The 26,414-nt window shown below is 37.3% G+C and overlaps 2 protein-coding genes across 2 annotated transcripts; one reads left to right on the top strand and one right to left on the bottom strand.

Annotated features, from left to right (window-relative positions):
• Positions 1-307: 307 nt before the first annotated feature.
• ZIGA4 (ARF GAP-like zinc finger-containing protein ZIGA4) lies at positions 308-10,661 on the bottom strand. Its single transcript, XM_089166700.1, has 15 exons — positions 10,475-10,661; positions 10,204-10,265; positions 9,817-9,904; positions 9,676-9,737; positions 9,490-9,586; positions 8,953-9,384; positions 7,971-8,780; positions 7,687-7,803; positions 7,444-7,557; positions 7,209-7,352; positions 7,011-7,130; positions 6,817-6,903; positions 2,659-2,779; positions 2,474-2,519; positions 308-1,950 (listed from the first exon to the last, which is right to left on the bottom strand). The coding sequence occupies exons 1-15, from the start codon at positions 10,568-10,570 to the stop codon at positions 1,896-1,898; spliced, it is 2,451 nt and encodes an 816-aa protein (XP_089022826.1). The 5' UTR covers positions 10,571-10,661; the 3' UTR covers positions 308-1,895.
• A 6,274-nt stretch (positions 10,662-16,935) lies between these two features.
• EMB1241 (Co-chaperone GrpE family protein) lies at positions 16,936-25,993 on the top strand. The gene is made up of 3 exons (XM_089166689.1): positions 16,936-17,302; positions 23,166-23,684; positions 25,417-25,993. The coding sequence occupies exons 1-3, from the start codon at positions 17,069-17,071 to the stop codon at positions 25,645-25,647; spliced, it is 984 nt and encodes a 327-aa protein (XP_089022815.1). The 5' UTR covers positions 16,936-17,068; the 3' UTR covers positions 25,648-25,993.
• The last annotated feature ends 421 nt before the right edge of the window (positions 25,994-26,414 follow it).

Below are 26,414 nucleotides of genomic sequence, written 5' to 3'. Positions count from 1 at the left end.
GAGTATGCAAAGCAAATCAAGGGAAATAGAACGCAAAGAGACACTTCCTATGTCCAGATCCATTGCAATCAAGATCACTAAGGTAAATGATCTAGAACTCATCATTTTATGATTTTAATTAACATTAGTACCAAAGTCTGGTTGGGGTTAGGGTGACCTAAAACTCATCCTTTTGTGATTTTAATGAATATTGTTATTAGAGCCAGATTTGGGTTAGGTCGACGGCAACGGCTGGTTTTTAGGTGTTGGTTAATTTAGGATGGTATCAGAACGGTGGGGTAACTGCCGCAACAACTGATTTTTTGGGTGTTGGGTGTTTTTTTGTGCATCGAGAACATTTCAAGACTCTTGAGGCAGAATCGATTGCAGCTCGAAGACATGAATAAGAGGACTGAAAAATCTGTATTTGAGGACTACCTCACGGAACACCATCGCAATGTCTACCGATGCCACCATTGCAATTACCGGAAAAACTGCGTGACTGATTTCCAAACTCACTTTAGCACCACACATCCTAGGCAGTACCAAGAAGCAAGAGACGCTTTTGCAAAAGTGAATTTAGAGGCTATAAGTTTCTTGTGATTTTGTGGGGGGAACAAATGCAAAACAAAAAAACCGTATGTCTGAAGCGATTACTAGTAACCACCTTTTATGAAAATACTAAAGTGATTTGCTATCTGTAAACCCGATAAATTCTGCACCAACAGACTGAAATTAATTGATGAGTATTATAATGCATACAACCTTAATTGATCCAGAAACACCAACAGAAAACAGCTTCTTCTTTTTTCTTTTCCTTTTTTCTGTAAATAAACTAGAGTGTCGTACCTTGTATCTCGAAGTCTCACCAGTCTTTTAGACTCTTAAGTAAGTAAGCCCCGTAGCATTTTTCCTTCCACCATAGGCTCAGTTTATCTTCACATGTAAAAGAAAATCTTCTAATAAATCATTCCGAAATGAAGAAAAGGAAAATAATTTTACTCGCAGAATCTCCTCTTACTTGAAAACAAAAGAAGCCCCTGTCATCCAATGTAATAGCTATTTTTCTAGCTTGAAATGTTTTCCTTCTTCAAGCAGGTAACTAGTTGTGAAAAAGCAAAACTTCCATTACAGAGCAAAGACAAATCTATCTGACCTAGGTCGGTTCAACATCAGAAACCGACTTGCAAGTCACTTTCGTAACCAATGCAGAATCAGCATTCGAATGAAGGACTGAAATCGTAACACAGACAACTTTCTTTGAACATATGTCCTAATAAATGGAACAATCATGCAATACCAATTACAGCAAACATATCAAAGTTTATACCGTAAAAATACAATAATACATTGATTAGATCATACAAGAAGACACTAGCATTCCACGATAGAACTAACCTATGTTCTTCAAAGTCGGCTCCACCTATATAGCTAGCAAATGTGCCATATCATACGAAATAGCCTAACAAATGCCCTGCCGGAAAAGAATTCAACACACTACCAAATCATATTACAAGCCCCCATTGCAGAAGACTAAGAATAAAGAGAGAAATAAAAACTGAACTAATAATCCAAGGGCTTTGGATTCCAACCACCCAGAGCCGGCTTTTGTAGGGATAAACCCATACCCACCATGCGACTGAACCTCAAAGAAGAGTTGGCGCATGACTCCCCACGACACCCTGTCCATGAGACGATACTCCACTATTTCCCCCGACCCGTCTTCTGGAAAAGCTCCCATGGCCCAAACTTCTTGAAAACCCCTCCAAATGTTGTGCAGTGGTGTTCGAAGAGGGATTCTACAACATAGTTTTTACCTCACTAGGAATATTCACAAGACGACACACCTGAAACCCCACAATTTAGCAAAGGGCCAGCAGTTGGAAATGATGCAACAAGTTTCAATTCCCCTGCTCCTAGGCAAAAGGATTGCCACCTAGAGGTGCTACAGGGCTTTGTGCAGCAATGTTCCTGCAAATAAAAAATAGTTTAAATTAAGTGTAGAACAATTCAACTAACAAAAAAAGAAGCTAAAGACAATTAATATCCATTTCATGACAACACATTCAACGGTCCCAAGGAAAGAGTAGCGCTAATTACCGCTCTTTTTTTCTTCTTTTACTTTTATTTTTACTATTATTATTTTTATTTTGGGGAAGGGGGGTGTTTGGGAGACTGAAAATAAGGAAACACACAAAAACGATGGTTAATAAACCAAAAACTCAAGTTTGTCTGCAAGATAACCAACCAAAACCAGGGAAACCAACAAAAAAAATGCATCCATATGTTGCCAGATATGATCACTAACATCATACAAGACGAACTTGTGACCTCCCTTTTCCTTTTTTTCTTTTCCTTTTTCCTTTTTTTTTGGGGTTGGGGGGGGGGGGGTGTGAAACATACCACTCCCATGAACTACTGTAATTTTCAAGCATAACTTTCACAAAGCTGCAAATCACTATTGAGAATAATAATGAATGGAAAGGCAACTTACTGCAACTGAGGGCTTGTCGCTTGACCTCCCATGCAGGGTAGGACCCCTATAAATTTTGAAGCAAAACCCAAATTGAATTAAAATAATTTAACAGAAAGAACTAAAGAAAGGAGAAGGTTGGGAAGGAGGTAAAGTGAGATGAACACCTGCCAGTCAAAAGCAATAAACAAGGGGCTGAAGCTTACCTTGTGGTGCAGTTGGAATATAAGGTGTCCCTGTATTCTGGGGGAACCACGGCTGATTTAGGAAGGCAGGTGGCAACTGAGGATTGGGTAGCGTGGCTTGCAAAGAGCTCATGTCCAATAACTGCAAGTGGAAAGTAATATCAGCTGAAAACAAGTGCAAAGTGTGGTCTCTAAATCCCACTATGAGCCATGCAAGTTCTAAAAATATAGTCAAATACCCAGCCATAAGTCATATGATTAACCTCAATGAGTGGTGGTCCTTTTTATTCCTTTTAGGTCTATCACAAGGGGGAAGGGACAAAAGGTACCACTCATGGCCAGGGGAATCAATGAACTCCTAGGGGAACATGCACTTCAACTGGCAAACCACCACCACCAACTGAGCTAGCAAAAGTTGATGAGTAACTATGGACGAAATAATGAATAAATACATTTGTATAACAAAAGCTATTCTCCTGTCATAGTACTCTATTACATTGCAAGCATGGCATTTGTGAATTATTCACATTCACCTCTTTGTTAATTCTTCTTTCAGTTGCCAAAGTGAAAATTCAACTACTTTTGACATCAATGTTAATAAAAGAGAAGAAATTTCCTGAACGATTGACAACTTCTGTAAGGGCACACCATTAATAAATCTTCACATGCTTCCATAAAATTTAACCTCAGTTTTTTCAGCAAACTCATGTAAAATTTATTGACAAATACTAACTATATTATTCCCCCACAACTTAACCAAATTTCAATGGATCCATAACCTATTCCACATTGGCTTTGCCATTCATAGAAAAAAATTTGGTCAAAACTTGTGAAATTTTGACCGAAATTTCCCATTTTTGGAGCCTCAAAACGAAAAACTAGGATCTGAAAAAATTCCCAAGTTTCGAACCGACGAAACCTGGTTTCAACCCAACAAGACCAGCTGGTTCATGAGAAAAAAAATTCCCAAATTTTGTGGAAACCCGAGACTTTTTTCCTGCAAGTTTCATAACTTCCACAAATTTTCAATTTTTTTTTTTTCTTTCATGTTTCACCAAATACCACAACAAATACCCCCTCCAACGGGACTTCATTATCCAAATTGCGTATTCCCTCAGACTGGTTATCTTAGGCATGTTGATGACCAAACTTATAAAGTTGCAATTGTAGATTATCTTGACAACCATAGGCAAAAAATGTCATGGGATGTCTACATTTGTTGGTTGGAGGAGAGGATGTTATAGGTATAGTACTACTCAACTCACAGGATGGATCCATTGAGGCACTCCTCTTGGCACTGAGTTGTACTTTCCCTTTATTGTTAGTTACTTTGTATTTGATGTTTTGAAGTTAGAAATTATGTATTGAATGTTATGTACTTAAATAGTTAATTTTATAGTGTACTTCTCGGACAACCCTACATTGATGTTGTGTACATTGAATGACATACCTACATTGATTTGGTAAGCAAAATGCAAGTGTTAATGTGTTTTTTATGCTCTAATTAGCTTAAATGCAGATTCTCACTCTAAAATACTCTCTAAAACCTATCGAAACTTGCACGAAAAAGTCCTAAGTTTCCTCGAAATTTCCCAATTTCCCACCTAGGTTTCCCATTTTCACCCAATCGAAACTTGAGTTTCCCTCAAAAAATTTTCTATGTGGCCACTACAAGTGAATGCAGTTCCCTCCAAAACCATTCCATGCCATCTACAAATGGCCACACATAGCACTTGGACTTTAGGAAGGGACCAGTCATTAATCCTCAAATCAGCAACACAAAGTTGCAAGTTTGTTGAGTAGGTAGGGTAAGTAGAAAACTGGAACCAACCCAATTTGAAATTTGGCAGCACAGCATACTTTATTTTCAGCAGAAATTATCAAAATTCCATATATTGGCAACCTCTTCTGCATATATTTTCTGCAGAAGAGATTATTTTGCACTATAATAATCTTGTATTCTTCCTTTTCCTTGTGATCCTCCACCAGACAACATTGGCATGTGTTGGTCGTAATGTGAGAAAGACACTGTCAAACACAAAAGGTACTGTACTATAGCACAGCCAAAACCAACACCCCGTCATTCGCACTCATCTCACTCATCTGTTCTTTGAAGCCTTTCGAATCTGCAGAAAGGAGAAGATAAACAAAAATAATCCCTCTTTTATGTTGCAATGAGGTATACCTCAACAGGCTGTGCTCCCTGAAGATAAGTTGAAGTACTAATTTGTCTGACCGAGGAGGTTTGGACATTAACAATATAACAGAGGAATTCAATTGAGCCATAGTGATGAATAAATAATATCCAGCAAGAGAGACACAGAAACGATATGTCAAACAAGAGCAACTCAGAAAGCCACAGGACAACAGCAGGGCCAGTTACAGATTACAAGGCAGATCACAGGAGAATAGCCCCTCAAAAAAACAGAAAATGCTGATTGAACATATCCAAAAGCATCTACTGGTACCAGCCAACCATTGTTATCCACAGGCACAAGGAACAGCCTGTGGTTAAGAAACCACAACTGAAACTGCAGGTTAGATAGAGAATGATAAAGCATACATAGAAGACTCAGATATTCAAAAAATGTCTATGAACTGATATACATGTAAAGAACACCGTAGTACACTTACAAGATAATCAGACCAACAGAAGATGGTTTGCCTCAAAAATCCCAACCAACCAATGACTTTTGCAAGAACATGAGTAAAAACAGATCTGATGATTAAAAAATAACCCACCAACACATCTTTCACATAGTCGTCACAATACCATCAGGGTATAGGTTATAAGAGTCAGCCAGCCAATAAGAAGATTTACTTGCACAGAGAGAAGCCACTAGCACAAGGACAAGACAGCTCTCTTGTGCAGTGTAATACAGCATAGGAAACCCTTAATTTTTTTATAAGATAACAATAACTGCAAGGCACAGCAGCATCCATCCAAAACATCAGTGTTCCCACACTATAGGGAACCCTAGTTTTCTATAGTAGGTTAACTTGGGAGAACGAAAAAAATAGTGTAGCAGAAACAGGATCTTATATCTCTCATACACATTGCAATACCAAAACACCAGAACCAGCACCAGCATCTCTTTGTGGTTATTCCAAGCTAGGCATCGGTGATATGCATGCTCCAGCTTGAGGAGGGTCTCAATATGCTATGATATATACTGTTGGAAGTGGTAGTTTAGGGATTCTGTCTCTTATGTGTATTGTGTGATTTACATGCGTATAATAACCAAGGTATCTCTCTCCCCTTTCTTCTTTGAGAGCATTGTTGCCTTCTTTGGCAGCAGTTCAAAACAAAACATTCTTAGCCAATTAGCTCCAACCATTAATAGAATGGAATCATTAGGGAAAAGATCTTAGGATAATGGTTTCCAGTACCCAAACAAGGCTGTTATGCACATTCCGTCAGTCACCCCCTCTCTCTCTCTCTCTTTAAAATGAACAATTGTAATGAGAAGAAACCTGATGAGTAAAACAAAGTGTACAGCCCTCTAATGAAATCCATCCAAAGACAAATACATCTTATTCCAAGCAGCCCCCCCCCCCCCCCTTTTCTTTTTTCTTCTCTTAAAATTCAAAGCTCAAGACAACCATAAATTACTCCAATGGAAATGGAAACACTCAAATAGCTGAAAGGAACCAGTTCAACTCAATACCTCATAATTGAGCAAAGGACTAAACAATAATCAGATCCCTTTCTTTCTTTTTTTCTTTTTTTTTTGTGGGTGGGGGGGGGGGGGGACCAACAGGAGGCAACCACAAAACTTCTTAATATTGATCTGAAGGCAAGACCATACCAAAATTAATTAGTCAAGCCGATCAAGCCAAACAACAGACCCCAACAAAGAAACTGACATAATCAGAATATGCAAGTTTGGGGATCAAACATCATCATTCAGAATTACGAGAAATGAAAAGTAAGGCCACGGAGCAATCATCAAAATTACAACCAAGATTAATACGGCAACATTGCATAGCATATTAGAACATGATGCATTGCATTTGAAAAGCAACCAATGTGAATGAATTATTTGTTGTCGCCACTATATAAACCCAAAAGAGTTTAAATAGTCAAGTTATTGACATAAACAGCCAAAAGAATCTTCTATTTGGGTGGGGGGGGGGGTTAGCACTTTTTTGATTAAGAAGATCAGTGACATAACATACCATACTGTTAGGTTCCAAATCAGAATCATAGGAAATATCAAATGGATTGGTGGATTTCCTATCAGCACCATACATTGGAGGTCCTCCCTGTGAAAAGTGAACCAGTTAATCATTTAGACCCAGAAAAAAAAAATGCAAAATATGATCGAAGCACATCACTCAAATGGACTGGATTGGACCAAGGAAGTACAGACCACCAAAGGCAAAACCGATGGAGTGAATGATGATGCAGCTACAGCACTATTAACTGGACCACTAGGCATAGGGGCTCTCTCCTCCATGATAATTCTTTGAAACCCGTTGTTGCTGGGTCGCTGCAAAGATCATAAAAGCAAAAGTGGATTACAGAGTCGGTGATTTTCAATTAGGAAAATTATGGCAAGGACAGATACCTCATGAACTTTTGAGCTCAAATACTGATCAGTGGCTGCAGCAGGGTTATGCGCCAGAGGTTGTGGTTCATTTTTTGGTGGTAGATTCTCAAAGGATGCTAGAGAATGCCTGTCAGCTGGATCTTCAAAGGCATTCCATGGCTGCTTCAAAATTGAAACAAATAGCACAATAAGCAAAACCAGAGACACATGAAACCATCCTCACATTAATGGGATATATATTTGTTCTCACCACCTGAGTGCTGGTTTGACCACTGAAGCCTTGACCCTGTAGTTCATTTGTATGTGGAGGATTCCCAAAGGAAGTTTGTGAAACACTACCGGTGGAATCTTGAAAAGCATCCCATGACTGATCCAGTACATTACAATGAAACCAAAACCAGTTATTAATAAAAACACAGCAGATAGCTATGGATATTCTGACACTTCCTCAACAACTCGAAAAGATTTCCATCCAAAAGTTTAATGGATCGAATACCTGAGTGCTTATTGGACCGGTGAAGGATTTAACATGTGGCTCAGTACTTTGGGTTATATTCTCAAAAGAAGACTGGGACAACGTCTGAACTGAGCCTCCAAAAGCATTCCACGACTGCTGCATAATTTAACAACCCCCGCCCCCAAAAAAAAGGGGAAAAAAAGAAAAACCAAAACTATCAATTCAATGAAACCATTCACAAACTGTAGTACAGATCCAATAATTTCCAAGCCTTCAGAAGAAAAAATATTAGGGTAACTAAATTGGGTTGTAGGATTTGTTACCTGTACTAGACTAGTGGAGGCCAAAGCCTGTGTGGCCCCATGCCATAGACCGGAAGCAGGTGAAACCAAGCCATGACCCGCAGAGCTTGGGACTGGCTGCAACTTTCCACCCGTATTTGTGGATGCAGGAGCTTTTAAGCACACTGCAGGAAATTCATGAGCTTGAGCCCTGGTAGGGCAGCCCACATCATTCGTTCCAAGGGTAGATGCTACTTGAGGAGGAGAGTCAAATGTTGCCCAACCTTCATTTTCTGCAGTAGGGAATCCTGATTGTTCTTTCTCCAACATCTTTGTAGCTGACTGCTGATGTGCTATATTGGCAAACATATCAAGAGATTGTACTGAAGAACTCTGGCTTGACGCAAATAAATCTATAGCTGGAGCTGAAGATGGTGCTGATTGTTGAAACAAATCTATAGATGGAGCCGAAGATGGTTGTTGAAACAAATCTATAGACGGAGCCGAAGATGGTTGTTGAAACAAATCTATAGACAGAGCCGAAGATGGTGTTGGTTGTTGGAACAAATCTACAGATGGAGTATGAGAAGTTTTTAATGATAAAGACAAATCTAAAACTGGTGCTGAAGAAGTGGCAGGTAGTTGCACAAATGATGAAGCAAAAAGGTCCATACTTGACACATTAGTGTTAACAGAAGATTGAGAAAAAGGTGAAGAATGTATTTTATCCTGCTGACTTCCCACAGACTGTTCAGGCTCTGAGATGACATCAAATAAACTACCTGAACTAACAGATTTTGAAGACATGGAGTTGCTATCAGATGACCCAAAGCTTCCTGAAGATGTGGTTCTCTGTTGGTGGGGGGGGGAGGGAAAGCAAGCAAGTCAACGCAAAATAACTGAAGAGGTTAAGTGAACACCATACACTGATACAGCAGATGGAAATACACTAGAAACATTTACAGACTTACTCTACAATAGAAAGCAGGGGGTGGGGAGTGAAATGAAGTAACACTAACTCAACCTGCGGTCGTGGAACTCCATTTACGTCTCTCCTAGCATTTGCCTCTGAGTATGAATTCATCGTTTGACGCCGTACATCTTCATTTAAGATGTCCCTCACAGGCTGAACTGGAGGGCTGCCAAATCCAAAACTCTTTTGAGAATTAGGTGACTGATTACCAGACCTGACTGGATCCCCTGCACTTGACACAGAGTAGTCCGAAATTCTAGAACCAGAATTCTCATTTGCAAACCTATCCTCATACCGACCCGGACTATAAATAAAGCTAGAAATTTTTCGTTCAAGGGCCCGATCGGAACCAGGTTTCCTATTAAGTGCACCAGCTTGCCTGCCATATCGCCGCTCTTCATACTGATATTCATATGGTGGACTCTGAGAATAGGAATGGTAGGAGCTGGCTCTTCTGGTATCACCTTCATGGTTTCCAATGTCCTGGCAAACTCAACAATACCTAATGTTAGCCCAAATTGGCAATTTCCATTTGACTAAATTGAACAGAATATTCCAAAGATTTTAAATGAAACAAGAAGTGAGTGCCTGCGTGTCTCGAGAAGGCTTGTCAGAGGCCTTTCCACCAGCATACTTGTAATCCACATAAATGGCCTTTATAAAGTCTCGAATTTTATCAACATTACTGCAAGAAGAATCATAATAAATTCGCATCTACACAACATACAAGACTAATAAAACTTGGATAGACAAAAGAAGTATCATATCTCTCACCTGCTGTCAGGCAATCTCTGCCTTTGTAAGTCCCAGTCCTTTAAATAAATTTCTCTTGCACGCTTGTGATAATAAACACACAAAGTTAACAAAATAAGCAACCCATACCACCAGAAGCAACAAAAGAGCAGTTCCATTTACCTGGTTGCCACCTTCCTGCAGAGCTTCAACCTCTTGGGATGTGAATTTAGCCATGGATACTGACTTCACACGGTGAGTAAATTCACGGCTGTATGGCACCAAGGAAAAAAATCCATCAACAACACCATGAAGTTGAGAGATGTCACCAATTGATGCAGTTTATTCAATAAAATATACGCAAAGAATATCTAATCAGCCTAAAACAAAACACGAATTGTGAGCGACCATAAAGCAGAAGAGAACCAAGAAGAAGATTTGGTCATGAGATTATCAAGCAAGTCAGTAACCTCAGAAATCGAGCTACTCTCAAGTATTCAAGTTCAACCATAATCCAAAGTCATCGAAGCGGACTAAAAGCTAAAACCGAAAGAAAATTGAAGTACTCACTGTATCCCACTGCATGTCGTACAAACGAAAGTCCAAAAATTAGTACAGACATACTGAGGACCCTGCAACAAAGCGAGTAAAGAACTTTCAGAATTCTTAAGCGAATACAAAAGAAGCAAAACCTAATTCAGTACCATCTCTACCAAAACAAAGCAAAACACAACCCAAACTAAGGTTCACGTCGGAAAAACAAACTTCTAACTCAAAACCCTAGAAATTACCACTCTGCAACATTTCCACACGACAAGCAGAGAAAAGTAGGAAAACGTACCAGGCTATTACAGTTGATACATCTCCGATTGGGAGGAAGCTTCATGAGACCTCGAATGATCTTCTCGTTCCGTTCTTCTATCTTCTTACTACTCATCTTCTCCGGCGAATCGAGTCCAACAGTAACAAACCCTGAAAGAAACACGAAATCGAACACAGACCACGAACTCTGATACTTGAAGTGAGAATCGAGAGTTTCAAGAGTTAAGGAAATTGGAAACCAAGGGTTCGGAAAGCCTTGGAAATGGTCTGATTCAGATTCTGAATCAGCTGGATTTTGGGGAAGAAGACGCTTTTAACGGCTGCTTAAATGATAATTACATGTGAAAGGAAAATAATAACGAATTTGATTTTTGTGATGTTTATTTATTATTTATATTAATTTATCTTTGGTTCTATTTACTAACTAATTATTACTCTTTAAATAGTGAGAAACAGGTGGAAATTTTTCGAAAAGTTGTTTCTTTCATAGTGAATGAGGGATTCGAGACTACGACGTCATGTCACGGTTGATTGTTGTTGTCTTGTATCGATAACGGACACTAACAGCCGTGACTCGTGACTTATATTCGTTTTTGTTTACACATTATTACCGACAACTGTCGGTTTCTCCTTTTCATTTAAACTTTTCTTCAGCTTTCACGCCCTGAATCGAAGTTCCGTACGTAACTCATTACTTGACACGTAAGCGATTATCACTTGTTACTGATGTTGACAGTCGAAAGCACCCCTGGAGATAGGTTGGCATCCAGCCAAGATCCGTGGGACAACTTCTACAGAAAAAAACAGGTTAAGGTTTAAAATATCCTATAATACGTATCTATGTTGGTCGTCGATACGATATACATATATATATATATATATATATATATACCTTGCGGTTCCGGTAACCGGCCGCATCGCCCGCTTTCGTCACCGTCGGTTCCAACGACCAACCCGGCACTTTTTGATTATTTCTTTCTGAAGGGCTTGTGGTTCATTACACCAAAGGCTTTTAGTGAACTATTGAAGCTATCGAGAGAGTACCAAATGTTGATGGTGACGAAGGTTACGGACTTTCGGTGGACACGGAGACAACGAGTTCAGTCGAACAGCATAACGAGTCTAAGGTTTCAGAAGCGTTCGCCTACTTTGATATATATACGTCTCAATTGCACTAAAATACAATGATTAGTGCGATATACTATTCGATTCAAAATAATGTATCTCTTAAAATCACCAACCGGATAAAGTATTTAATATCAATACTTTAAGCCTTAAAAATGATAAGAAATCTAAATATGAAATTAACCAAATAATCAAGTTATATGTTTTTCTTTGTTTTTTGAGCAAATTGCATTGACACCTCAAAATGAAGGCCTTATAGCATTGACACCCTACTTTATGTTTAAAAAGTACAAAAACCTTAAAATTGAATTTTCATTTGATATATTTATCCAATTTGTCACTAAAAACCTTTTAGACACTGTTTAGTATAAGGATAATTTTTTTAAATAAACAGTGTCTGAAAGGTTTTCAGTGACAAATTAGACAAATATATCAAATGAAAATTCAATTTTGGAATCTTTGTGTTTTTTAAACATAAAGTAAAGTGTCAATGCTTTAAGACCTTCATTTTTTTTGTGTCAGTGCAATTTGCTCTTATTTTTTTGGTAAAACAAGTTATGTCAGCAAGTTAATGTCAATTGTTGGCTAGGCAATCTATAGCCGTCAATTACCCTCATGCCATTAGTCTCTTGTCACATTAGTAAACTAAACCCCTCCTTCCTAGTGCATGTGGGGGAAGGGTTTTACATCTAAGGTGTTATTGGGCTTGTTTGGTTACATGAATCTAGACATTTGAAATCTCTTGATTCACAAATGGAAGATTTATACATGTTTGGTTGTGTAAATCTTTGGATTCATTAATAAATCTAGAGATTTATATTTTTACACTAAAAATGTAAATATGTAGATTTATGGGTATGATGTGAAATTTATGGGTATGGGTATGATGTGATTTCACCCCTACTATAAAAGCGCTAAACATTTGAACCATAATTCTATAAATGTTTTTTTATAATAAATCTACAAATTTCATTCCAATGACTCGGGCTAATCAAACAATTAATTTTATGACCCATGATTCCATATATTTAAAACCTATAGATTTGAAATCTCTAGATTTTTAAAATCTACTAAACAGGTCGTGAATGTGACCCTGTGTTATATTTCCCAAAAATACACACATATATAAAATAACAAAAATAAAAATAAAAATAAATTGTGTCCCCCATGACCATAGCTAATTGGAAAGCTCATGTTGGGGGGACGTGACATCTCATTATCATGATTCAATTGGAATGTTTGTTTTGATCTCTACTAGTTACTTTCGTTCCATTCATAGCTCCAATAAGAACATATTAGATTTATTATATATATGTTTGTTTATTACTGGCTGTTTGGATCTGCAATAAAGTCAGGTTAAGCTAAACTTTTTAAAACTCTAACCCCAATCTTAATTTCCTAATCCTATGAAGTCATGTTAGGTTAAAGCAACTTAGACATTTCACACTAAGTCTAACCACAAGAGGATAAAACTCTTTCTTTTAATAGAAAAATCATTCCAAATAAAGGCTAGTACAAACAAGGGCATTTACTTCACAAATTTGGAGAAGCCATGGATTTGTATCTAATCAATTTTTCGGAAGCCCCAAGCCACGTGAGCCAAGAAATCCTCAGCTTTTTTTTTTTCTGAGGTTCATCCGGACCAACTTGTGCGCACCTCGATTATATCCTCATAAAGAGCTTTGTCGCATGCAAGAGTCAAACCCATAACCTCTCTACTGAGAAGTATGAATCTTACCACTCACCAACCCTGCATTGACGATTTATTAGCAGATATTAGAAAGCAACCAAAGCTCAAACTGCATCTACCTCCGCGTATAAAGCTCAATCACATATAATCTAGATGATATAGCAACCAAAGGAAAGAACAAACATGCTGGTACCTCATAAATTAGATTCCTTAGTCCACTTGACAATGTAGTTGGTTTTTACAAAAGATTTGAAGGGACAATACCACTTTGATAAAGAAAACTCTTTTCCAAAAATCCGACATAGTTTTTATCTCTAACCGTTATGTTTTGAGCCCTGATTTAAAAAATGGACTTGCATCGACATCTTTTGGTGACTGATCAGAATGTTCCGTTTGCGAAGACCTGTGGTAGAAGTTGAGCGTCCACCACTGATTTCAGTATGTGGAATGGGTGCTAGAGCTATACATAGGGTTTTAAGTGAGAATTATCGTAATGTCATTATTGGCGATTAGTTGTGAAATATTCTTCTACATAGTGAAAAACTATTATTGTTCGATCGTAGACGTAACATACCATATCAATGTGTGGACCACGCTAACTCTGTGTATTTTCGTTTTTCGTTTATTTTTCGATTTGTTATTTCGTGATGTTTGTTATAACACTAGCTTTTAACTATTGAAAAAAAATTAAATAAAGATTGTTTAATAAACTATTATATCAAATCACAAAAGGATAAAACAATGAATACTTTTATAATATTGTGCTACTTTTTATTTTTAATTAAAAAAATACATATAAGGTGGCCTCTAGATCTCAAAATTTTGAACTCAAATAAGGGGAGGAGCAAGGGACCACCAATTTGACTAATCAAATTTTAGCAAGTAGCTCAGCTTATTTGGTCATGTTTCATGAGAAGCTGATTTATTATATATGATGTTAACAATGGAAGCAACAAAACTGACATCACATCTCACATCATTTTCATATATCTGACAAAAATAACTGACTTTTATTTCTTCTAGTCTAGACTTTGATGGAGTTTAATTGATGGTTTGCTTTGAAAAGTAATAACCCATTTATCAAGATGTCAAGACTTCAAAGTAAACTCAATAGTATCGTTTACTAGATTCAAGATTTCAGGCTATGATCAAGATCTACAACTGCGCTTTGGATTCTACCTCTACAACGAATTTCAACAAACACTCCAGAAACAGTCAAACAAAACAAGCTTTGAAGCAAATTCATGGAGTTTTTCCTCTCCATTTAAACAAAACCCAATAAAAGGCCAACAACACTGACCAGCTAATTTAAAATAGACAAATTATTATATAATTGATTATTTTTGGAAGATTTTTAGGAACACCCATGATAATTGGGGGAAAAAAAAAACCTAAAACTATGTCAAATTGACATCATTAGTTGATTGGAGAAAGTGATGAATATACCCTTAATTAAAATCAAAATATTTAACAGTATATGAAGGAATAATAGAGACATATTAAAAATAAAAAAATTTAAAATAAAGAAATAATAGAGAATTAATAGAGGAAGAAAAAAGATGAAATTAATATATTTTTTTTCTTCTCCTAAGACCAACACTTGTAAAGTCACGAAAGATTAAAAGTAATTTAGGAATTATGAGATTATCTAACCATGATTAAGGGTTTGTTTGATTATATGAATATAGGGTCAAATAAAATTAGATTTCAAATCTATGGATTCCTAGTTCAAAAAAGTAATTGTTTTGTTAGCTTCAAATTTATCGAAGTTCATGGAGTTTCGTTAGATTACTCCCATGAATCCACAAATTTCATCCATTTTATATTTAGGGTGAAATCCATGATACTCAATAATGGCCTAATTCATGTTTATAGGCAAAAAGTTAAATCCTTGGGTTTCATGAACCTAATAATGTTTTTTGACCAAGTAGGTATAAATCTCCGATTCATGATTCCCTGAATTCAAATAACCAAACTAGCCAGAGAATTTATTAATATGGAACAAATTTAAGAAGCATTTTTTGTGGGTGGGGGTTGTGATCACCAGGTTAGCATAGTTTTGGGATATTTGTGCTTTTCACCAATTATCATCTCAATATATCATTGAATATTTTTATTTATTTATTTTATGATACTTTAAACTTCATCCAATTTTATGGCAACTAATAAAAAATTCAGTATTTTACAAAACCTTTATATTAATTATGAGTTATCGAATGTTGTAATAATATGACTTATTAAAACGTGAATGTAATTAAATGCTAATTTTATTGGAATTTTAAAATGGTAATTTACAGTTTAGGACATCCTTTTTTAGTGAATTAAGACTCTAATAATTTAAATAAACAATGGTTTTATAGGCAAAAAATGTTGCCACGTTTTCTGGACTTTATGCTAATATATATATATTGGTAAACGAATATGATATATTTAACATATAAAATAAATTGTGTTTTATATTTTTGTGTGCAATTTATTATTTAATGCATTCATGTGTCTATCTTGTATATCTTAAGGGGCCTTTTCAACATTAAATTAAAGGACATACATTCTCTTTAGCCATAATAAATTTAAAATCAACAATGAAAATAACAAGCGAGCAACTTTCATACTTATCACATGACTATAGTTATAATCGGAAAAATATTATCTGTTCTGCACATCTCTCAGCTGTGCACAACAATGCAGTTTGATACTAAATAGAATGCTATGGCTAACTGTTTGACTTTAAATTATTTTGCATATGAATGCACTGCTGTGTGCACAATAGAGAGAGAGGTACAAGAAACACAGCAAAAGATGTTTTCTTGTTATAATTGTTCCAGTAGGTAAGTGGATAATAGAGACTTGCTAATTACCACTTAACTATATTATTATTATTAATTATTATTTTTTTGATAAATGGACCACACAAAGAATAGAATTTATGAGTTATTAAGTAAGGTTATAAAGTCACTAGTTCTTTGGGGTTAGTCAACTTATCATATTCATTTTGTTAATTTCTATAAGATGGTGGTTACTAAAAGAAGAAAAGAAAAATTATATGAGATGGCACATCTTATAGCTATTTTTTACCTAGGAAGGCTTTTTTGATTGCAAGTTCGACTAAATGGCCTATTTTCGCTCAATGGTTATTGGATTTGAGGGGTGGGGGGTGGGAAGGCATTCATCCGGGCTAACTTGCGCGCACCTTGATTACATTCTCAAGGGGATGTTTGTCTACAAGGGTCGAACCCATGGCCTCTCCACTGAGAAGTATGAATCTCACCACTCTACCAACCCTGCATTAACAATATACCTTATACTCTTTTATCAGTGTCAGAAATGAATCATTTATTTATCGCTGGATAAATGACACATGTCCATTAGTCACATCCAAAGGTTTAAATAAAATTAAAAAAAAAATTGTATCTTTTAAATATTATCTCAATTTTTGAATGTAATTGATGGACATGTATCATTTATCCAGAGGAAAATGGATGATAGTGACAAAGATCCTTAAAGCGGTTGTGTATTATTCTCTGGGCCGGCAATAAAAGCCGGAAGTGAATAGATGTGGGCTTTTGTGATTAACTAGGCCTGAAACCATTACCTGATAAGTAGATGGGCTTGGGCCCATACCACGCTTCACTTTAGAAATGTGTTTGTCGCTCTTTCAAGATCATTCCTTTCACTCGCAATCGTTCCACTTCGACACAGAACTCACTGGGTTTTCATTTCCAGAGTTCTTCGTAGATAGAGAAAGAGTCAATCTTTCCTGGGGAATAGGGGTTCTATCCAACTCTATCTGTCTCTGCAATGGCCACAATTATCAGAACCCCAACGTTCCTCGTACCTCAATTAGGCTTTAGCTCCACTTCCTTGGAAATACCGAAACGTACATGTATATCTTTCAACCAGAGATGTGTAAGACCTTTCCATTTATCGCTTTCCAATCGTTCGTTTAAACCATCGTTCCGGTTGTTAAGGTTGGCGCCTTTGGCTGCCTCTGGGGAAACTACAGAGACCAACGAGGTTGAGGAAACTCTACTGGTAATATTTTGTTAATTTGATGCTTTTGTTACATTTTCTTTTTCTTATTGGTAGGTTAGATAACGAGTCTGGGCAAGAGTTCAACTGGGAAATGCGAACAGAAAATGATTTTGGGTTTAAAATAGTTTAAATTATAAGGACATTTGGAGTAGTGTTTTTTTCTTCGATGCGTACGCGGTTCGTGTGTTGCTCAGGGAGTAATAGATTGGATTAGATCTGAAGATTTTCAGGTCTACTGATAAGTTCTTAGATGAGGGATTGTTCATGTATGAATAGGATATTGATGTTGGGTAGTCGAATATGATTTACAAAACGAAAGTTTGTAAGTTTACCTGACCTCAGACCGACCACCTCAGCAATGTTTCCGATACCTCAGCGACCAGCTACACTTGTGGGTATCAGTAATATTATTGTTCCTTTTATTCAGCTGGGACTAGATTCTTTAAGTTCAGTTAATACCTGGATCTCGTGTTACATTGATAAAGATGGCGCACCCAGTGGTACAAAGCTCCCACCAAACTGCAAGTGTCGTTTGTTGCAGTATAGTACTATGAACGTTAGACTCTGAGATAAAATTTGGTTTGCTTCAGAGATTAACTAAGTACCTGTTTCTAATTGAATATTTAGGTTTTGCATGTTTATAGAATTTTTGAAAAACTGTAGTGTTTTATTGTTTTCATGTATGAAACTAAGGAAATTGGTATTATATATTGTAAAACACTTGTAGATGGATTAAGTCTTTGAAAAACAATGCTTCAAAATTGGGATTTTAGTGGTAGCTTAACAAACTTGTTTGAGTAGATTAAAATTTCATAGCAATGAAGAAACACTAATAAGAAAATTCCTAGTATGACCTTTAACAGAGATCATGTAGGTATGATTAAACCACTGTGAGGTACCCTGTTGTTCTCCTTAGGGAGACCAATAGAGGCTATAAGTAGGAGATTCAGGATATGATTAGAACCCAAACTTTGAAACCCTCATCAGAAATGGAATCAAAACAACCTTTGGACCAATTGAAAGATCCTTCCAGTTGGCTTGAATAAAAATAGACCTTTGAGTTGTCCAAATTTTCCTTGGAGACTAGTCTTACTCTTGTTGTGTAACTTGAATTAGTCCAGGATGAGACAAATTATAATTCTTAGTGGAGTAGGAGTCCCAAGTAAACTAGAAATCTTTCTTTGTGTTGGTTTCAAAGTTGAGTCCAAGTCTAAGTCATTCATTGTAGGCTATAGTAAAGCCTCAGACATGTAATCAAACACCAGTTTATGATTGAACGAAAATTGACTGAAGGAGAATTGAGTGGAGTTTGGAGGTTTCCAAGGGAGGAAACCTTGCAACAGCCTGGTTTGTGGCTTTTGTTAATGCAATTAATCTTCTTCAAGCTCTCAGCTACAGTAACTCTTCATCCCTAACAGCCCCCAACCCTTTTCCCCATCGCACCCCTCCATTCCCTCTCTCTTTCTCTCTTGTGGCATTCTCCCTTCTTCTCCAAAACCCCTAAAACTTAGATCTCCTCATCCTTCACCCAAATCCCATCCCCTTAGGAAACCTCACCCCCTTGCTGCCCCTAGCTTTTGATAGCAACCTTCGCCCTAGCCACCCCCTTATACCCTAGACAAACTGAATCCTTCTTATTCCCCTAAACCGTAATTCCCATGTCACTTTTTTCTTTTTTGAATTTTTGGACTTCTCTAGAAACCCAAAATTTAAGGTCAGACCTACGCCAATCTAGCCATTAGATCTGTCCCAAACTTTAGGAGCCTCATCCCCCCAACCCCAGTGACCTTCCATCCCAATTTCAGACCCATTGGACCATCCATGATCCAACCCTAGTCTAAGCCCTAATTTCCCAAAATCGACTTGTGGAATTTAAATCTGAACCCAAAAACAGCAAGGTTCAGGTTTGTATTTCATTCACCTTAAACCTCTAAATCCTAGTAAGCCATCCCTACAAACCCTAAAACTCCTAAACAGCCCTAAATTCCTAACCGCAGGGCTCTAGAAACCCTAATGTCTGCTGATTCTCCTTAGTAGATCCTAGATTCTGGCCTCAACCCAGTGAGGTTACATCACAACTCAACTCTTTCTTCTTCTTCCCTCCTTTTTTTTTTTTTTTTTGGGGGGGGGGGGGGCACCCTCCAAAGAGAAAGAGAAAGAAAATAAAATGAATTTAAAGGATATAATAACAATTAAGAAGGTCCCTGAGGTTCAAAGAACTAACCAACTAACCTCAAAAGCATCCAACAAGTCGTCTCTGATTTTGGTCATGAAAGGCATCACATGGACAATTGCACCACTGGCTCTATACTTATAACTAGCTATAAAGAAAGCACTTATTTTGTGTTATTTTCTTCTGTAAGATGGTCGCATGCCTGCATCTTCAGACTGATGACAGAACTGGAGGCTGAACAGGATCTCTTCCTTTGAAAAGTGATTGGCCCTGAGAGTGCATAAACTGGCCTTGTATTGGGTTATCAATTGCTTGTATGGTTGAATGGTGTTATATCTTTTGACCAAAAAAAGAATGGTGTTATATCTGAACAAGCCATCTGTTGCTAGCTCTCATGATTTTGTCCTAGGTCCATCAAAGAATTCAATTGAGTTGCTGGCATCTTGTATGGCCTCAGATATAGCTTTTCTGTGTAATAAAGGTTATGTTTACAGCTGATCAGTTTAAGTTTGGTTTTGCGATAATCTACCACTTCCATAATTCCATTATAATCCTGGCTTCCAGATCATCTAGCCTGAGACCAACCTCTCAATGCTCACCCATCTTCTATTGATCCTTCTAATTGTATTTTTAAACCTCTTAATCGACTCATTTGTGTCCTCCTAATCGATTAAGTTAATCATGGATCAATTGATGTAGATCAAAGTGTAAAGAAGAAACCAGAATAGAATCCAAGAAAAATTATTGTTCAAGAGACACTGTGATGTGAACCAGAATTCAGTATATAGCCAAAACCCTGGTTTGGGGCCTAGGCTCAACCAAGATGGTGCATCTAGGGCTGGGCTAACCGTAAAAGAGGTAATATGGTCAGTTTCAGCCCTAATTATCTGCTGGAATTTAATTTCAGAATTTATTTCTTTATTTCCAGAGTCTTGTTTTGTTTAGAAGTCTTGAGTTGATTTGTGAGTTGAGTTCTTAAGTCCTTAGGAGTCTTTCTTTAAAGTTGGACTCTTGTAGATAAGTTAGCCTTTTTTCAAGAAGAATTCTTTTATGTGGTTGTTAATTAGTTGTAAAAGGGTATCCTAACTTACAAAGGAAACTGTTGTTAAGTTGGTCCTAAGTCTTAGTTGAGCCAAGATAGAGTCTCCCATTTTGAATTAAGTTCTTTCTTTTTGATGTAAGGCTATAAATAAGCCAGCCTATGGTTGTGAACTTTAGTCTACATTGGATAAAGAATTGATATCTCTTGTGGGAAATTGGGTCGTGACCTTCTTGGGAGGGCCACGGCAAATTTTCAAGTCTTCTTGCCTTCAATTGCAGCATGTTGATTCAAGAACCAGCAGCATTCATCTACTTCCAGCTGTCTACAAGTAAGTATATACACCCCCAGCTCCCCGCCCCCTTCTTCCCTAGCCATCCCAGCCCACCCTTACCATCGCAGCCCCTTCCCTCTTGCAGCAGCAAGAAAGCCCTCCCCATTCTTCTCTTTGTTGGGGCAGCCTCCCCCCCCCCCCTTTTTTTCTGTTTTCTTTTTAAGTTTTTTTTTTTAAATTATTTTTTCTGAAACTTGTGGCAGAAATAGAAAAGAAAGAAAAGAAAGAAGAACAAAGAAGAAGAAAGAAATAAAAGGAATGGAAAAAATGAAAAAGAAGAAAGAAATGTAAGAAAGAAAAGAAAATAAAAAAATAGAAAAAAAGAAAGAAGAAGAAAGAAATGAAAGAAATGGGAAAAAATGAAGAAGAAGAAAGAAACGAAAGATAGAAAAGAAAAGGAAAAAGAGAAGAAAATCAAGATTTTTGAAAGAATCTTGGGATTCTTTCTATAATCCAGCAAGGACACCCCCTCCTTGGCCCAAGATCCCCTATACCTTCCTCCCTTATCCAAGATAATTCCCATTCCATTTGAACTTAATTCCCTTTACTTTTCTTTCCTTAGTTTTCTTTAACATCTCAAATCCCTAGCCATACCAATCTTGTTAACCTTAGGATTATTCCCTCCCTTTTCCTATCAACCCTAATATCTTCTTTATCTTTTGTTTTGTCCAGGAATCATTCCCACAATCTCCCTAAACCTTCTCATATTAATTCCATTAATCCTGCAATGGTTTTAGTCATCTGAAAATCATCCCGCATGAGTTTGGTAAAACCCTCACCTTTTTCCTATCAACCCATAGGGTCCCAATTTTATCTCGTTGTCTTTCCCACAACTCCTCCATATATATATATATATATATATTAAAGCGGCAAACCAAAGCGATTGGGGGCTCCGTCTTGGCGATTAAGCGGCGCTTAGGCGGTAATAAAGTGACCAAAGCGGTTTAGTCTATTTTTAATATAACTACTTTTTATAATAACTAAAGTACTAAACAAACATTTAACAATCACATTCATAAAAATAAAAAATAAAAAAACATTCAAGAATCACAATTATGAAAAATTATCCAAAAAAAGAACAAAAACATAACTTCATCTCATCAAGCATCATAAGATTCATAACAATAATTATATAGTATGTACTATATCAATAATCAATGTGAAAAATGAAAATGAAAGAAAAATAGTATCTACTATATCAGCAATCATTGAATATGGCTCATGCTTCACATTCTGTTGCCGATAGGCACTTTGGGCCTCGGAGTTCATTTGCAAATTGGGTCTCGATTTCGAAATGACTCACATATTTAAATTTATATACGGCATTTTAGAATAAATTATGATTAAAAAAAATGCACAAATTACAAAATGTAAAAAAAGCGGCTGCTTTAGCATCTAGGCGGCAAACCGGTAGTGCCTAAGCAAAAAAGCGGCAAGAAATCAGCCCGTTAGTTAAGCGGTTCAAAAACTGCTTTGCTGCCTAGGCGGCCGCTATATATATATATATATTCCACCCATAGGATGTCTAAATTTATTTGCTGGAAGATTCTCGGCAAACCCTTAATTTTAGAGAAATCATCATAGGAACCCTAACCCTAAAATTGAGTTTTTATCACACTGTACATGTGAAAAGTGGTGTGGATCCAAGGGGACTATTTTTAGATGATCTCCAATTGGAGATATCAAATAGAGGAGGATACAGTCTCTTCTTTGGAGATGAGTACCCTGAATTTTGTGTGTTTGGTGTTGCTTGAACCAGATTGAGGAGGTTTGCCATAGGGTGGGGGTGGTCTTGTAGCTTTGGATTTGGAGGCGGTGCAGGAGATTTTGGTGGCAGAAGGGTGAGAGAGTTGGAACTAACTATGAGAGGGGAGAGGGGGAGGAACTGCTGGTGGGGAAGGGAGACAATCAAGAATGGAGAAGAAGGGGCTTTATTACAAAAAGTACATATTGGAATTCTGATTTCTGGTTCACAGATAACTGAGAGATTCAACTGTTCACCCACTACTAGAATTATTTAGCATATAGTTTACCATACTTATTTTCATTTAACAACCAATTCTTCTTATATTTGCTACTAGGTTTTTCATTTTGGATTAAAAAATGGTTCAGTATTGATTTTTTTTTTCTTAATTATTTAAAATAGGAAAAATGAGAATGAAAAATGATACCAAAAAGATTAACATTATATTTTCCACTCTTATCAAGACTTTTTGGTATGGTAAAACTTCCTATCTGTCTGAATGTCAATAAAAATACGTTTTCATAGAATATTATAAACAATTCTGTATTTTACTGCTAATAAATTCATTTGCAGGGGAGCGTGGATGGTGAAGCTTCCATTGAAGATGGTGCCACTGATGGTGGCATTGTCGATGAGGGAGAAAAACCAGCTTCTGTTGTCATGGCGTCACTGCAAGCATACAAGGAAGCATTATCAAGTAATGATGAATCCAAGGTTGCTGAGATAGAAGCATACCTTCAATCCCTTGAAGATGAAAAAATATCTCTTGCAAACAAGGTATCTATCTTGTCTGAAGAATTATCAGTTGGGAGAGAGAGGATTCTTAGGATCAGTGCAGACTTTGATAATTTTCGGAAGAGGACAGAGCGAGACAGGCTTTCCTTGGTGACAAATGCACAAGGGGAAGTGGTGGAGTCTCTGTTGCTCGTGCTGGATAACTTTGAGCGGGCCAAAGCCCAGCTTAAAGTAGAGACGGAGGGAGAGGAGAAGATCAACAATAGCTATCAAAGCATATATAAACAGTTTGCTGAGATTCTGGGATCACTTGGGGTTGTTCCTGTGGAGACAGTTGGGAGCCCCTTCGACCCATTGGTGAGTTCTCTATTTCTGTTTATTGGATTAAACTTTTGCAACATTAATGTGGAACTTGTGATCATCCAACTCAGTGGTTTCCTCCTAGCAGGTGATGTAACCGAGTTCTAGTGTTAGGGTCTTGTGAATGTTTCCCTAGAATTAAGGTCAGCCCAGAGTCAATACTCTTGAGACCAGCAAAACAATTTTAAAAAATAAAATAAAATCTAAGAATGGGATGGATAAAATTGTTAAATTTGGGTTTTGGATTAATAAGGTTGGGTTGGGGAGGTTAGGGTTTTAACAATTCTTGATTGGTTGGTTTTGTGATGGATAAGAAGAGTAACAAATCCTTGGTTTTTTTTTTTTTTTTTGGGGGGGGGGGGGTTGTGTTTGGATAGATAGGGTTTTAACAAATTCTTATGGGGTGGTTTTGAGATGGATTAGAGGAGTAACAAATCCCTATGGGTTGTAGCGAAGAAGTATGGGGTGTGTTTAGAGATACCTAGGAAGCCTGTAGTTGGGTATGGAGGTTTCTTGGGCTTTAGGGTTTAGGGTTTAGGGTTTAGGTTTCTTTCTCGATCCTTTCTTTTCTTTCTGGCTTCAGATCTGCCACAAGGAAGAATGGGAAAAGGGAGAGGTCGAATGGGAGAAAGAAGGGGAAGGGGGTGCTGCAAGGTCAAGGGGAGGGTGGGGGTGTTGGCTAAGGTTGCTGCAGGGGTGTGGGAGGGGTCTAGGGAGGATCACAGGGTTGGGAGGGGGATTTTGGGGCTGTCGCACAGTTGGGAGAGGGGAGGGGTGTTTTCGCAAGGTAGGGGTTCTTGGTTTTTATTTTTAATTTTGATGGGGTTGGGGAGCTTATGATAACTGGACATGGATCTCTCAGATTGGTGAAGGTTAATGTGACTAGCAACACTGAGAGTTGGACCATGGAAATCTTTAACTGGGTTGACACATTTCATGGTCATTGTTTTCCAGTGGATCTTTGCACATTGATCTCTTAGTCATCTAATGTTCTTGTTTTCTTTATCAGCTTTTGGATTTTGTTATAATTTTCTTTTTGCTTACATGAATGGGTGCATGTTTATTTGCTTACATGAAACTTCAGAAGAACATATTGTGGTATGAAATTTTCTTGTATATGCATCTTCAGCTTCCGCAGGGGGTTTTATTTTTCTTCCTTATTGTTGAGTTCTGAACTAAATGATTTGTTGAGCTTTTCTTTGTATTTAGTAAAAGGGAAACAAACGTTAGATAAGTTATTTCTTGCTCTTCCTTAACCCGTTGTTTAAATGAAAGATTAAATTATATAATTTGACAAGGTTACCATGTGAACTTTGTTTTAGTGGACAGCTGATAATTTCATATTGGAGGTCAGTTCATTATGCTTATTTGACCATGACTTATTGCAGGTGCGCCACCGAGTCGACTCGAAACTCAGTCGGGTACTTGTTGATTTTTCTCGAGTACTCAATCGAGTTTATTCTGGTTTTATGAAGACCTGGTAGCCATTTTAGATCAGTCCAGGTCTTTGATTAAATTGAGTCGGCTCGGTGAGTTTAATAGTGATAGTTCTTTCTACCATCGATTTAAACTTGGCACTTTATCAATTGATTCTCAATATAGAGAGAAGGACAAGTTATGAAATGGTCCGAATTCTAAATTGAGACTAGTCAAGCCAATGCTTATGCACATAGAAAGTTTTTTCTTTCTATTCCACTAAAACCAGCCTAATTCTATTTTTCTTCTTCAGCTGCATGAAGCAATAATGCGTGATGAGTCCGCAGAATTTGAAGAAGGTATCATTATTGAAGAATTCCGCAAGGGCTTCAAACTTGGTGACAGGCTCTTGCGCCCATCAATGGTCAAGGTATCAGCTGGTCCTGGCCCAACAAAATCTGAAGAAGCAGAGCCATCGGAGAATGCAGATAATATCACTGGAACAAGTGAAGGAACCAGCACAGAAGAGGAATCTACTATTTAAAACTTCCTGCATCTAAATCAGTTTTGTAGAAGTTTTGTAGTTGTGAAAGTTGTGTTTGAGTGTGACATTATTTTCTGGTGAATTAATTGTTGCATAGGAAATATATACAGCCGTGTTTCAAACGGTATTCAAACCTTTCAAATGTTTCATCCTAAAAAAGAAAAGAACTAATTCTAGTAAATGTAGTTTATAAAAAACTTTCAAGGCAGGATATCCTATGGTAGTTTCTTCTTTGGTTAATGTGCTTTTCTGTACCCTTTGGGGTAGGAGTGTTCTTAGTTGTAATCTTTTTCTGTCAATTTAGCAAAGCTTCTGAAACATTCATGTCACACAAATGATTCATCAGTTTCCTTGATGGTCATGTAAGATTAATTTTCCCTGGGTCTGCGCTTCTGAAGTTCCAACAGATGAGTTAGTAAGACACTTCTGCAAATCTTCCAGGGCTTGTATAATCTACAGCTATTTTCTCTTAAATCAGAAGCTTGTTATTTGTTATTAAATGCAATACCCCTCACGCCAGATTCCCTCGAGTCATCTTGCTTGCGCTTATGAGCTGCTCTTCTTGTATCATTGCTGTTTTCTTAATGTTATAGTGCTAACCAAACCCAAACTAGGGCTCTCATTTAGCAAGAAAATCATAGCTTGCCTTTGAAATGGATTTAACAAAGACGAGCAACTTGCACAGCCATAGTAGTTTGAACGAAATGAAGTTATCACCACCGGGGGTGGTGGTCTAGTGGTCACAAGCTCACTCCCCAAGTGGTTTG

Source organism: Hakea prostrata, chromosome 1, assembly GCF_041222555.1.
Source record: "Hakea prostrata isolate BN-2017 chromosome 1, UWA_Hpros_2, whole genome shotgun sequence".
In the NCBI taxonomy this organism is placed as follows: Eukaryota; Viridiplantae; Streptophyta; class Magnoliopsida; order Proteales; family Proteaceae; genus Hakea; species Hakea prostrata.
Note: the sequence above shows the minus strand (reverse complement) of the source record. Positions and strands in the feature narration are given on the sequence as shown.

What these genes read in the sequence shown, in the direction of transcription:
- EMB1241 (XM_089166689.1), top strand. Translation starts at nt 17,069, where the DNA reads ATGGCCACAATTATCAGAACCCCAACGTTCCTCGTACCTCAATTAGGC. An exon ending in AGGTTGAGGAAACTCTACTG is followed by an intron (nt 17,303 to 23,165) that starts GTAATATTTTGT and finishes ATTCATTTGCAG; the next exon opens with GGGAGCGTGGATGGTGAAGC. An exon ending in GGAGCCCCTTCGACCCATTG is followed by an intron (nt 23,685 to 25,416) that starts GTGAGTTCTCTA and finishes TTTCTTCTTCAG; the next exon opens with CTGCATGAAGCAATAATGCG.
- ZIGA4 (XM_089166700.1), bottom strand. Translation starts at nt 10,570, where the DNA reads ATGAGTAGTAAGAAGATAGAAGAACGGAACGAGAAGATCATTCGAGGT. An exon ending in ATGGAGTTCCACGACCGCAG is followed by an intron (nt 8,781 to 8,952) that starts GTTGAGTTAGTG and finishes CCCCACCAACAG; the next exon opens with AGAACCACATCTTCAGGAAG. An exon ending in CCTCCACTAGTCTAGTACAG is followed by an intron (nt 7,804 to 7,970) that starts GTAACAAATCCT and finishes TAAATTATGCAG; the next exon opens with CAGTCGTGGAATGCTTTTGG.